The sequence below is a fragment of the Miniopterus natalensis genome, chromosome 1 (assembly GCF_054644295.1).
Source record: "Miniopterus natalensis isolate mMinNat1 chromosome 1, mMinNat1.hap1, whole genome shotgun sequence".
In the NCBI taxonomy this organism is placed as follows: domain Eukaryota; kingdom Metazoa; phylum Chordata; class Mammalia; order Chiroptera; family Miniopteridae; genus Miniopterus; species Miniopterus natalensis.
The window spans coordinates 56655955-56670827 of record NC_142081.1 but is presented as its reverse complement, the minus strand read 5'-3'; the positions used below and the strand labels follow the sequence as shown (position 1 = coordinate 56670827).

Genomic DNA, 14873 nt, shown 5'->3' with positions numbered 1-14873 from the left:
TATGATTTCAATCTTGAATTTGTAGAGACTTGCCTTGTGCCCTAACATGTGGTCTCTTTTTGAGAATGTTCCATGTGCACTTGAGAAGAGTGTGTATTCTGCTGCTTTGGGATTAAATGTTCTCTAAATGTCAATTAAGTCCATTAGGTCTACTGAGTCATTTAAGGTCTGTTTCCCTGTTGATTTTTTGTCTTGATTATCTGTCCAATGTTGACAGTGGGGTGTTAAAGCCCCTACTATGATTGTGTTGCTATCAATCTCCCCCTTAAAGTCCGCCAAGAAATTTTTTATATATTTAGGTGCTCCTACATTGGGTGCATAAATATTTATAAGGGCTATTTCCTCCTTTTGGATTGATCCTTTTAGTATTATGTAATGACCACCTTTGTCCCTTGTTATAACTTGTAATTTTAGATGCTTTAATTCTATATTTAACTTCACGATGGCAATAACCTTTTAGCTACAAAATCTCTGCCAAAGATCTGCAAAGCTTTTTAATTCATTCATGCATCTCATTATGCAATAAAATCCCTACTTAATATATTTATGTGTCCTCCATTCACCAAGGCCAACTCACTGTACCATTCCAATAAATACCTTAAGAACATCTTTTTCTCTATATTAATACCCTCCTATACTCTCATGTTATCACTAGCTGTGTTTTCTCATGTTGTATACACAGAACACCTTATTATCTATATGTTGGTACCATCTTTTCAAGACCAGCAGAGTGACTCAGTTTAAAGTTCCTCTGTGCCCATGAAAAAAATCTCCCCTCTTTTTAGAGAAATATAAAGTCAGAAGATACTTGAATGTGAGAAGTTAGTATAAATAACCACCTCTGTCAAGCCCTAATATTTAAACAAGGAGATCTAACATTCTGAACTGTCAAGGAACCAATTCTGGAAAACGGTGTATGTGTTCTCATTTTCAAAGTTCAAAGCTTATTTGTGAAATAAAGTTTTATCCTCCCATGGAAATACAAAGACTTTTTACATTGTGACTTAGCTCCTACAAAAAAGCAAAGACCTTAATGATGTCTTGTCATCTTAATAGCTATTACTTAAAAGTACACCCTCTTTGAGATTAAAAAGTTGTCACATGCATTATCTATAGGCTTTGTGAGAGCAGAGTAACTTTGGTCACTTATAATTCCATATAAAACCATTCATTCATCTGTTAAATATTTGCTGAGTACATGTCAAGTATATGGTACTTCCAGGTGCCAAATGAGTAAACTTAAGTTTTTTATTCAGGTAAGACCCTGATTTTTTGGCAGTTGGAGGATAATGTTGGAGACTGTGTACAAGAGAAAATTCCACCTGAAGGGAAAATTTTCCCTGGCCTGCCTTGGAAGCAAAGTCATCATGTAGCTGCTTTATATCCCCTTGCAGTGGTAAAACCAACGTGAAAAAGTTAGTAAACATTCTAACTAAATATGATTCTCCAATTTTATAAATGTGTATTATTGTTTTCATATTTGTTTCATTTACATTGTGCTTTATTTGTTCAAATATGTTTTAAATGTCTAAAAACCAGGTAGGGAACAGGTCTTCAATTTCCTGTTTCCCTAGTGTGTACCTAGTAGAGCGCTTGATCTCCAGAGGGGAGGTCAAGATCCTGGCTAAGTGATGAAGTTGGAAGCATAAGAACAGGAACAATTCTGTCTACTCTCTATTAACTTCACTGAGATAAGAACATGTGTTTTCAGTTGAAAATACAATAAGCACCCCTTTATTCAGCACTCAACAAATATTTACTGAACACCTATGCAACGGGCTCTGGACACTAGGTAAATTTAATATATTGAAATTTGAACTTATAAAACTGACACATTAGAAAATTCATTTTTATGTATGTCAATAAATATTTATGGGCTGTATATTATGTGCTAAGTACGAATCTGAAGCCTACTTTAGAGTAATTTAGGAAGAGGCACCACAGGTAACATGAGATTAAAGGCTAACTCTAAATGGAAAAGAAAAAGTAGAATTTATAAAAATGGCATATGTGGCCAGCCGGCATGGCTCAGTGGTTGAGCATGGACCTATGATCCAAAAGATTGTGGTTCAATTCCTGGTTAGGGTACATGCCCGGGTTGCGGGCTCAATCCCCAGTACGGGGTATGCAGGAGGCAGCCAATCAATGACTCTCTCATCATTGATGTTTCTATCTCTCTCTCTCTCCCTCTCCCTTCCTCTCTCTGAAATCAATAAAGACATATTAAAAAAAAAAAAAGAATGGCATATATATGTTAATTAAACTTTTAAAAAGGTATGTGTGCATGCACACACCCCCCCTCCCAAAACAGAAATTTTTAGTCTGGAGAGGAAAGCAATGTGCGTGTATCTGGTACTGACCATGGCACTGTGAGAGCTTTTTAAATGCCTTGTCTCCTTTCATTCTCGATGTAACATGTGAGGTGGGCACTGTTATTAAATTTGTTTTATAGGGAATTGAAGAGAGGTTAAATCACTTGCCCAAGGTCTTACAACTATTACATGGTAGAGCCAGGATTTATCTAATGCCAACGCTTATGTTCTTAACCTTTATAATACTATACTGCTAACAAAGGAATTTTTGGAAAAAAAGAAATTTAAGCAGGTAAGTACATATTATAGTTCCCAGCAAGTACAGCACTAGTGACCTAGTACAATATGTTTTCGATTAAGTGGAATACACCTTGATTTTTAAAATAGAAAGCAGTGAAAAAAACTGGACTGGCTTTACATAAATCAACTCCTCCTATAGATCAACACTGCTGAAATGCTTCCAAAGCAAGACATACCCATAACAACTTACCTCCTATAGCCAGTGTGTTGGCAGACTGCCAGCCAAACAATCTGCTAGGATCAAAGGGCAATAATGACTGTAAAATAGGAAAAGTTAAATCAGAGTTATAAGTTAATTGACCTAAACAGCCCCCTTGGAGCTCAAGCCATAAGCAGTGCACTTCAACTCACTACACAATATCCCTAGAAATTTGTTCAGATTGTGTGCAGATCCCAAAATAAAACTAAAATTAACATGGGAAATAGCGCCTCCAAAGCCTGCAACTCCCAGCCCTCAGCCCCCATTAATACTCCTATAGATACACAATAAATAGGAAACCTTTACTTGCAAGTACTTATAGAAATGGGAAGATTTAACTAGAAGTTATATCAACTTAAGAAGGCCAAAATGGAACTCTTTTGATGCCTAAATTAACTTTTTACATGTAAAATTAGAAAAAGCTGGCTCCAAAATTAAACTGAATGAATGGGAAACTTATCTTGATTGGAAATGAGAAGCTTCTAGGGGAAATACAAGCAAATTCTCTTTTCTACAGGAAGTTAACAAGAACTTTTAGAGCCCATCTCTGAACTAAGGAAGGCTTCTGAAGCTGCTCAATGCCAAGACCCCACTTTTCCCTCTTCTCCAACTACTCGCTGTACCCTTTACTTTGTTGTCCGGACTTACTCTCTTTTCCTCCTCCCTCTTCTTTCTCTTCTCACCTCCTCCACCTCAGCTCCCTACACAGCTCCCTACTGACCTAGGGGACACTTAGAAAAGCCAGTCTCAGGCAGAGGGAAACCAGTGATTGTACAGAATTAAGGAATCTACCTAAAGATTTCCACGACTTTCTCCAGAACCCTGGTGGGTTCACAGAGGAATTTAACTGTTAGAACATGTGATCCTGACTATTCTGACCTATTTCAATTATCATACCTGCTGGTTTCTGGGAGCAAACAACAGAATTACTACGTAAGATCTGCTGGGAAACTCCTATAGAGGAGTCTGGTTTTACTGCAGAAAGCCAGGTCACCATAAGAAGGGTTATAGAAAACTGAAATGGGATTTAGAAAGAGAAAAGAAACAGAAGCAAGCATAGGGTTGCTCCAAGGACTACGAGAGGTCCTTTCCCTTTCTCCTTACTGTTTAGGAGAAACTGAAAGGAAATTACTAAAGCCCTTGCAGATATTGGGGCTACTTTATCTGTTCTTAACCACACCCAAAGCAGTTGCCTTCTCCCTCTGAGTAAAGCTTCTGTACAAATGGTAGGGATATCTAATCAACTAATTCCTGTTTTTATATCAGAACCTGTTCCCTTCCAATTAGGGAATGTTATGGGACAATATATATTTCTGCTAATCAAATCTACCCCAATTTACCTGATAGGACAAGATTTTCTTGAAATCAGTGACTGCCACATAACCATTTTCAGAAGGGTGAAATGTTCTTAGAACTAAGTGAATCAGATGCTAAACCAACTGGGAAAATAATGATTCTAAAGAAACCTCCACAAAAGGACTAATACTGAGACTGACAGTTTGCTAACCATCTTTTCTTCATTAACTTCTATGAGAGAGCCTCAGGGATGCCTTAACAGGGACCCTCCCTTCCCTCCTAGGGGCAGCAGCCCTCTCCCACCTAGGTCTCTTAAAGGGAAAAAAAAAAAAAAAAAAAAGTTAATTGATTCTAAAATAAGTAAGCAAAATTATATGAAAGGACTTCATAGGCAGTCTGCTTCCCTTCTCCAGGGTAATTTAAGAAATCTTATCTTTCTGGATATAAATTCTTCGAACTTGTCTAAACACAAAAAAGGATATATGAGACACTTTTCTATTTTAATAAAAATAGAACAGGCTGTGTTCCTTTTAAAGACTCTCTTCACTTCAAATTATGTCTGCAAAGTGCACTCTCTTTTGGTAGAAGCAGCATTAATTATAATGTAAAATGGGCTTTAGAAATGCTTTTAGAATCAAAAGGCAAGAGGAATAAGAGGCTAGAAAATGTTACCATGTAAACATGACAAGGTGAGCTAAGGCAGGTCAGGAAAGGTAAAGAGTAAAACAATCAGATAAAGGGTTAAAGAAATGTATGTGATGAGCAAATCATGAACAACAAAGAGAAGAGCAAACAAGGTCAAGTTAGTCAGAAAAGTTTTGAGAGCAGGGGGCAGTGGCTGTTTGAAATCTGTCTAGGCCAAAGGTTTAGCAAAGACTATAAACACATGGTGGGAAGGACACAGGAGAAAACAGACCTATTCAGTCAAGATTTGGATGTTTAAGGAAAGAGCAGCTTTGATTTTAAATCAAGGAAGAATTTGTGATCTATTAAGGAATACTTTTCCTGAAATAACAGGAACAAAAAATTGCATGAGCCAAGTTGAAAACAGAACAAAGAACAACCTGAAACCACGTTTGTTTTAGGCTAATTGAATCCACTTTAAGTAGTGAAACTATGTTTTTACATAACCCACTTATATAAAGTTTATACCAGTGCTACCCAAAGTGCTGGTCTGCAAGGAGCTAAGAAGCCTGTGGAAATTGTTACCAAAAAAAAAAAAAATGCCTGCTGAAGTAAGCAGTATGCTTAGTGACACTTACATTCTGGTGCAAGATCCTAATCTCATCTCAGCATCAAGCAATTCATGAACTGACTCCTGCCTGGGGACCACATTTTTGAGTAGCAGCAGTCTATACCCTAAGAATTCTTCACATTGCAGTAAGAAAGATTTTTTACCTTTATCAGATTATAGAGCTTATTTTGAATTAAAGACACTATGGGAATATGTGTACCCAGAGGAAAAAAAGGAAAAGCCTTTTGACATGAGAAATGAGCAAAAGAAGGTTTTTAACTGAGGATCCTCAAAAAGGTTTCCAGGAATCTGTGAATTCCTTTGAAATATAAGCAAAATTATATGCATTTGTTAATTTTTCTGGGTAGAAGGGCTCATAGCTCTTTCACATTCAGGTGTTTGTCCTGGAAAAGGTTAAGCAGCACTGAGTCAAATAAAAAGTGCTCTTCACTGAGAAGAGACAGAAGTTATCAGTGGCAGATTGGAGTGGCTTTTGATGAAAGCACCAGAAAAGTATGCAGGTCAACTATCTGGACTCAGATCCATTTCCTCATTTCCCCTGCTCTCCCTGTATTGCAGAGAACACTATTTCCCAAGCCCACTTCCCCTCTGGCTACCAGATAGGTTTAGTCATGAGAGACAATATGGGAGATTAAAGGTGGGAAGAGGGGAGAAACCAAGATATTTTTCCCCTTCTTTGTTTCCTGGGGCATCTCCTCCAAAGTTCCAGCCCCACCCTCTATGTTTCCAGCTACTATTAGGCAGTCTAGTTTTGAGTTTAGCTCCCCAGAGATGGCTCCAGCTTCTGGGTACTAACAACATCACTTTCTTGTAGTGTTCTTGCAGCCTCAGAAGTGTTGGTGGCTTTGTTCTTTGTCACTTTTGGGGTGTGTCACCATCGCATGTTTGGTTTCTCCATTCTGCTATCACTCTGTGTAAGTCAGTGTCTGTGTTAACTGTTCTCCCCTTGAAAGACCCAGAGTGATTTCTGTTTTCCTGGCTGAACCCTGATACTCCTAAATGCCAGCCACCTAAATAAATACTGTACCTGAATAAGGTGGTAGAGTGTAACATCGGGTGGCAGGACACTAGGGGCAGTGTACTGTGGGAAGAGAGCCGTTTTCAGCTTGGGATAAGGAGCCAAGGCCATCTTCAGCAGCTGGGGATCTACTTTCTTCAAACAGTTCTCATTGTCGTCACTCTGAACAACCTAAATAAAAAGACAGATAACATGGTGTAATGTTCTTTTCTTCTCCAAATTTTTTTTTTTTTTTTTTCCCCCACAAGAACCTGTGAAACAAGGTTAGCTTGAGAGAATAGGTGGTAGTGAAAATAACACTGGTCAAGGAGTCAGAAGCTAATAGTTCTTGTTCTGGTTCTAAGATAAGCTACTATGTGACCTTGGGCTAGATATTTAACATCAGGCCTTAATTTCCTCATCTACAAAATTAGGAATTTCAGCTAGATCAGTGATTTTCAAACTGTGTGGGAAAGTTGTTTGAAAAAAGACTGCTACTATAACATTTAAAGTACTTAAATATTAAAATAGATATTAAATAGTAAATATTTAAAAGAAAAATAACTACTAGACTAGATGACTCTTGCTCAGCTCTCATGTTACTCTATGACTAATTTCTGATAGGTGATTGAGAACAGAGGAATAAATACCACATAAGTTAAGATACACTACAAAAAAAAAAAATACACTGCAACAATCTAAAAGAGAAACCTTTGAAGATTAAATGTCTAAAAGTATTCTTAAGTTCCCTCTAACCAAGCACACTATAACTTTCAAAACAGCAGAGATGGGCCCAGCTGATATGGCTCAGTAGTTGAGGGTTGACCCAGGAACCAAGAGGTCACAGTTTCAATTGCTGGTCAGGGTATATGCCTGGGGTTTCGGGCTCAATCTCCAGTACGGGGTGAGGAGGCAGCCAATCGATGTTTCTCAATCATTGATGTTTCTATCCCTTTCCCTTCCTCCCTCTTTAAAAAATCAACAAAAACATACTGATTTTTTTTGGTTTTTGTTCTTAAAAGCAGAGATGGGCAAATTTCACTGGGTCGTCAAAAGAGTTTATAAAGCTAAAAATTATGACTTCCCTTTTACTTCTCTAGGAGGACAAATAGTACAAAATAACTTCCAAGCCACAGTTCTAAAGTATACTTACTCCCATCAATCAGATCCTGATTCTATCCTGAAAATAAACCTGGAGCGCTAGAATACAAATAAAGGGGAAAAATAATCTCTATACAACATACTAGTTCCCTTTCAACTTAAGAGGATATGATACAAAATTTTAAAATTCACCCTTGTTTTATGCTCTTTAATGAAACACTGATAAGTGTTTTATATTTTAATATCAACTTATTTCTAGAAAATCCATAGATATTTCTGCTAAATATAAAATCAATCCTATTTTGCCATAATAGGTAGAGGTGGTGTCCATACCTGGCTGACACCGCCAGGTGCATACATTGTGGTAGCAAGGGCCAGGAGAGTATGTCCTTCCAATAGCATACTGCTTACACTGGCCTGGTTGCTGGGAATCAATATTTGAGCATTTGCAAGGCTAGCCTGGAAGATCAGTTTAGGATCTGGAAGATAAAACAGTATGTTTTTCTCCTTAATATAAATTAAGAATTATATAATTCTGAGAAAGAAAATTAATTTTTAACTCTATCCACAGTAGGAAGGACTTTCTAAATTTAAAGCAATAGGAAAGCATCACAAGAGAAAGATTTGTCCATGTAAAAATAAAAACTTCTATTAAGAAACTGAAAGGTAGTAAAGAATTAGGGGGGAAAATTAACAACAGATGACAACCTAAGGATTAATGTCTTCAGCAAAGAGCTCATACAAAACAATGCCCCCAATACTCTAACAGATAAACAGGCAAAAGAAATAACCATTTTACAAAGAGAAGCTGTAAATGTCCAACAAATAAAAATATATAATTTACTAGCAATAAAGAAATGCACACTAAAATAATTAGATACCATGTATCACCTATCAAAACAGCAATGATTTTAAAAATAATCATCCTCAATCACAGAGCTGGACAGAGTGTGTAGAACAGCTGGGGCTTATGAAGATAAAATGGTGCAAACCCCTTGGAAAGCAATCTGGCCTTATAACAAGAACCTTCAAAGTATGCATAACCCTTGACCCAGTAATTTCATAGCCAGAAATCTATCTGTAATAAAGAAGTAATCTGAAATGAGGACAAAAATTTGATGTTCAAGTATATTCAAGACTGTTATTTATAAGAGAAAAACACACACCTGAAAGCCTCACTGTTAAAAAATGAGAGAACAGAAGATTAAATAAGAACATATCCATACAATGAAATATCATATAAACATAAAATGATCAGTTTCTAGGAACACAGGAAAATTGTTATGTTATAATTACTATATGAAAAAAGCAGTATACAAATAAACAAATGTTTCTGGTTGTATTCTTAGCACTTACAGACTGTCACAAGGTAGGAGCTCAATAAATATTTGTTAGATGAATGAAATACTATAGACTAAGTTAAAAAAACTATGAAGAAAATAACCAGAACAAAATACATTAAAGTATATCAAGAGTTACCTATTGCCTGGCCAGTGCTGGCTCAGTGGTTGACTGTTGACCCATGGACCAGGCAGTCACTGTTTGATTCCTGGTCCAGGCACATGCCCGGGTTTCAGGCTCCATCCCCAGCAGGGGGCGTGTAAGAGGAAGCCTATTGATGACTCTCTCTTATCATTGATGTTTCTATCTCTCCCTCTCCCTTCCTCTCTCTGAAACCAGTAAAAATATATTTTAAAAAAAGTTATCTAAGAATCTTCCTATCTACCAAGGCTATCTACCTATGGACATGTTATCTTCTCAATAGTTGCCTGGGGCTTCTAATTTCTTTTTACAATAAACATATAATACTTTATAATCAGCCCCAAAAGAACAAAATAAAACAAAACAAAAAATACATTATGAAAAAAATTCTTCATTTGGAAAGAAACCAGACATTATATAAAAGTGAAAGATAGGCTGTTGACATTACTTGCCCTTTCTGGAATCTCTGGAATAACACCAGCGAAGCCCTCCGGACTCACAGGGTGGTTCTATCTGATTATAACCAGAGCAATGCTCTCTGTCAGCAGCTCTGCTACAGAAGACACAACAAGCCCCCATACACTGTGGATTTCTTTTCACTCCATCTGGAGTTCCTTACTAAAAGAAGACAGATCACTTCTCCATGGGAAAAGGGTGTCAATCTGCCAGAGAGCAGGAATTCAGCCTGTGATAAACTGGTAGGATGAGAGATATTCAAAGAGAATAGAGCAGGAGGCTGAAAGGGAAAGGAAACAACACTCTGCTCCGTCTGGCTGTTCTTGGCTGGGAAGAGGCTAACATTTTTGGTCTTCTGCTTCTTAAACAAAACTTGAGACTAGATTATGGTCAGATATTTGTCTATAGCCAAATGATTTAAAAGAGTTCACAAGTTAAATGCCACTCAACAGACTAGTTATTTATTCAAAGAAATTTTTGTATTTAATACAGTACCCATACCTGTTAAGTTACTGGAAACTTCTCGACACTGAACTAAAAATTCAAACCAAGGGTAAGCTTCATGTAATTCTTTTTTTCCCAAAAAGGAACAATTTGGAGGTCTAAGCCTGTATGTAAAACAAAAGAAAACAAACTATCTGATTAACATGCAGGATTAGACAGACAGTTACAACCATGTTTGCTCAGGTTATAACTAGCATTAAAAAAACCCTTGGGCTAAGCTGGCATGGCTGGGAGGTTGAGCACTGACCTACAATCCAGGTGACCAAGGTTCAATTCCTGGTCAGGTCACATGCCCGGGTTGCAGGTTCGATGCCCAGGAGGGGCATGCAGGAGGCAGCCAATGGATGATTCTCTCTCATCACTGATGCTTCTCTCTCTCTCCCTCTCCCTTCCTCTCTCTGAAATCAATTTTAAAAAAAAAAAACCCTGGGGAGGGGGAAGGAATGGGGTGGAACGGGTCATTGGAGAGAAAAAGGGACATCTGTAATATTTTAAACAATAATAAAATTTAAAAAAAACAAAAAACAAAAAACACACACAAACCCTTGGAATTAAAAAGTAAATATAACATAATATACTCCCACTTGTGTTGTGTTTTACATATTCCTTATGATCTGGAAATAGAGGAAAATTTTAGAAACAGATTATATTTAAAATGTGTTTAGTATCATAATAAAATATTACCAGCTCTGTATAAGATTAACAGATACCTTGTTTAAGATACTTTGTATTTTATTATTTTTACAATAAAAACTCTTCAGCATTTTCAAACTTAAGAGGTTTATAAAAACCTTTCCACAACTACAGGGAAGTGAGGACTGAGGAGTTAAGGCTCAGAATAGGTCCTTTGAAAATATAGCTTTTAAATCAATGCTTGCCAGTAGCTTTGAGGAAAATATTTCTGTGTGTAACCTTCAATGATATGAACCAGAAATATAGCCTCTGCTTGAATTCCTAGTCTTCACTACACAAAATTAATATGTTCTCATTAGCACACTGAAAGTAGGCTCTAGAATCAAACCTAAGTAGAATTAAATCTGACTTTGCCATTTACTAGCTGTGTGCCATAAGTAAGTCACTTAGTCTCTCTCAAAGCTTCAGTTTCCTCATCTGTAAAGGAAATATTCTTCACCTCATAAGGTTTTTGTGAAGATTACAAAAGATAATCTAAGTGCCAGAAACATTGTAAGCACTCATGTATTAGAGACTACTACTACTATTGTTATTACTGACCCAATAGCAATGAACACTGGCCACAAATATGATTCTGCAGGTTGATATTAAGTGGGTATATGTTAGTGTATATTTGTATATCTATTGATAGATCCACCCATCCATCCATCCATCCATTCATCCATCCAAATGTAAATTTTAGAGCATATCTAACCTGCAGTGGCTATGAATTCAAAGTTGTTTAGCATTTGCCTGGTAATGAAAGTATCAAAAAATTCCAAGTTAACTGTTAGTAACTTCCTCTCTTTTAAGCTTTTAAAGCATTTCTTTCACTTTATTCTAATCTCCAGTTATTTAAAAGGTTAAGAGATGTTACAGATTTAACATCACCAAAAAACACATGATAAGCATTTAGTTAACTATAACATGGAACTAAAAGATGTACCGAGTGCTGCAGTGGGAGGAACTACTTCAAAAAGATCAGTATTCTTCATGTGAATGATCAATACTTTGCTATTGTCACATTCAAGTGGAATTGAAAGAGGAAACATGAAGACCTGCTTAAGGACAAATCAATTCTCAGTACTTACTTGTAACAGTCAAGATAGACATAAAGAAGATACTGCAGACCATGTTCCAAACAATAGAGAATGAAGTGAGAGTGGAAATCCCAACCTTCTTTAGATCTGTAGTTTTGAACAGGGAGGGCATCTTGCATCACACCCCCAATGCGGTTCAGTCTTAGGAGGAAGAGTTGAAAGTCTTGTAGTTCAGATATAATAAAACTCCCATTCCTATAGGGCAGGTTTAAGAGATGGCAAGTTAAAAAGTTGCCAGATTCAGAGCAACCAAACCACTCCCGTTAATTTAAGTCTCAACTATAGCAGGTCCTCCAATAATGTTCTTTTGTTTCTCTCAACACTGTTTTGTTATAACATAATATTGATGAGATGCTGTAGAAACTTAACTCTTGTTTATATCAATTATCCTGTGGTAAAACTGGTTTCATTAACGTCGTTTTACTTAAAGCCGCAAAACGTATTGACAATGTTAAGCAAGGACTTACTGTGCTTAAAAAAAAAAAGTATTTACAAATTAAAGCTGCCAATTTTTCCTCTATAAATATATTACGAGACACATTTTGCTGGTTTCCAACAAAGATTTCTGAATCATTGTAGTATTTAAAGGTAGTAACAACAGTCTTGAGTTATCTTAAATATTTCAAAAACCTAAGCTAAGCTATCGCCATTTTTTTGTTTTGGGCTGGAACTGTACAATCCAGTGTACAATAGTGGTTAGCTCTTGAAGCTAGATGTTTCAAGCACTGAGAAATTCACAAAAATATACAAACAAAATCATTGAGAAACTAAAGCAGAATAAGTTAAATAAACCAACTACTAAACAATAGAAATTTGCATTGAAATAATACTTTCTACAAATTTACTGTTAAGTACATCATATACACCATACAAAGGAGTACAGAAAATATATTATGTGGAGTTTAAAGAAACACCATGTAACCACCACCCTGATTATAGCACATTATACCTGGAAGCCTTTGTTGTATGCTTTCCCCAATGCACGACTTTTGCTACCTTGACTTTGTGATAACCATTCCCTTAGTTTTATTCATAGTTTTAGCATCCATATATGTAACCCCAAGTAGTATATGGTTTGGTTTTGCCTATTTTAAACTTTATATATAAATAAAACATTCACCCAGCAAGAGTGGCTCAGTTGATCTCATGTAGTCCTGTGTACTGAAAGGTTGCCAATTCAACTCCCAGTCAGGGCCCATACCTGGGCTGCAGGTTTGATCCACAGTAGGGGCACATATGGAAGGCAACCATCGATGTTTCTCTCACATTAAGGTTTCTCTCTCCCTTCCTCTCTCTAAGCATGTCCTCAGGTGACGATTAAAAAAGAAATAAAAACACTCGGGTACATTCTAGAACATTCTACTGAACATTGTGCAATTTATGTTGATACCTGTGGCTACAGTTTGTTAGCTTTGTTATACAGTATTACACTGCATGACTATACCACATTTTATTTATCTATTCTACCTTTGATGGTCATTGCAACTGTTCCTAGACTTTTTCTGTAAAACAAATGTATATTTCCATGACTACAAATAAGGAAGAGTACCTTTTCATATGTTTATTGGCCATTTTTGCTTCCTGTTTGTGAAATGCCTAATTGTGCTGGTATCTTCCCCTTCAGATCCAAGCTCTATTCTTCTCCTGCTCTGTGTCCCTGGAGACTGACCTGTACTGGTTGCTCAAGAAGACTCCAGTGCTCTCAGGCTTCTGTTTTGGTTTGCCCTATGGGAGACCCCCCCACCAGGAGATACAAGTCAGAAAAAGGGTAGAGTGGGGATGTTTTGGCTCTCTCTGTGCTGGTGATTGCAGGTAGGCTGACACTCTCCTATAAGGGCCCCAATTCTGCCAGCCAGCTCTCTTGATCTCACTAGCTGTTCTCTTCCTTTGCTCCTTCAGGCCTTTTAGAAAGCATACATTACTCCCACGTCATGAGGATATTCTGTATCTTCTAAAAGTTTATAGTTTTACATTTGATATTTAGGTTTAAAAATCTACCTGGAATTGATTTTATGCATGATGTAAGGCAGAGGGTCCAATTTAACTCTTCCCCTATATGGCTATCATCCAGTCACCCCAGCCCCATTTGCAAAAAGACTATTCATTCCCCACTGTTTTGTGGTGTCACCTTTGTCATATATAAAGTGAGCACGCACGTATAAGTCTGTTTCTATGCTCACTATTCTATTCTACTGGTATATTTGTCTATCCCTGCACCAATACTCCTAATGTCTTAATTGCTACAGCTACAACTTTAGAATAAGTTTTGATATCTGGTAGGGCAAGTTCTTCTTTGGGGGGCTTTTCTTGACCCTCTGCATTTCCGTATTAATACTTATAATCAGCTTATCAAAACCCAGAAGAAATTCTGCTGGGATTTTTATTGATATTGTACTAATCTAAAGATCAGGTTAGCAAGAATTGATAGCAGGCTTGTCTTATTCCAAATCTAAGAGAATGCTTGTGATGTTTCACCATTAAGTATAATGTTAGCTACAAGATGTTTTTTTTAGATGCCCCTTTCAAGTTAAGGAAGTTGCATCTATTCTTAGTTTGCTAACAGTTTTTATTACAAATAGGTGTTGAATTTTATCAAATGCTTTTGTGTATCAGGGTGGTATTTTTTCTCTTTAATCTGTTAATGTAGTGGATTTCATTAGTTCATTATTGTCATGTTAAGTCATACATATATATTAACTTTTTATATAATCAAATATTAAACAAAATATGTAATAATCATACAAGCTATATGAAATTTTACTTTTAGTAAACAAGAAGAAGAGAACTTAGTGCAATGGGAAGAAGAATGAATAGGAAGTCAGGGGTAAAAAAATTAAAGCCTGTAAGTACTGGATTGGGCAAAGCTTTTAAATTCTCCGGATTCCACATCTTTAAGTTGGGTAAACAATACAGCTATACCTCCTCAGTAAGTATAACTATAAAATAAAGTGATACATGGAAAATAAATTTAAGAAATTTAAAAATTAATATACATGTTTAGTCTCCTTATATTATTTTGATAGCTTAGGAAGACAGATTAGGTTGAAAGATATGAAAATGCTGCTATTCATCTATTTTTGACCCACACAAATGTTAAGTTCACATGGTTTGATCTAAGATAATTATTTTTAAAAAGTAAAGTTCAAAGTCTTTCCTTACCACTCCAGGAGCGCCTTCCCCTCACTAATTTCTTAATTGA

At 36.5% G+C, this 14873-nt stretch overlaps 1 protein-coding gene across 1 annotated transcript in view; it reads right to left on the bottom strand.

Annotated features, from left to right (window-relative positions):
* SPG11 (SPG11 vesicle trafficking associated, spatacsin) overlaps positions 1–14873 on the bottom strand; it is an 82534-nt gene that overhangs the window by 43345 nt on the left and 24316 nt on the right. Inside the window, exons 16-20 of the mRNA XM_016211390.2 lie at positions 11666–11869; positions 9900–10006; positions 7794–7939; positions 6390–6551; positions 2803–2869 (exon numbers count right to left, since the gene is read on the bottom strand). Coding sequence (XP_016066876.2) covers positions 2803–2869; positions 6390–6551; positions 7794–7939; positions 9900–10006; positions 11666–11869 — 686 coding nt within the window. The remainder of the gene's footprint in view (positions 1–2802; positions 2870–6389; positions 6552–7793; positions 7940–9899; positions 10007–11665; positions 11870–14873) is intronic.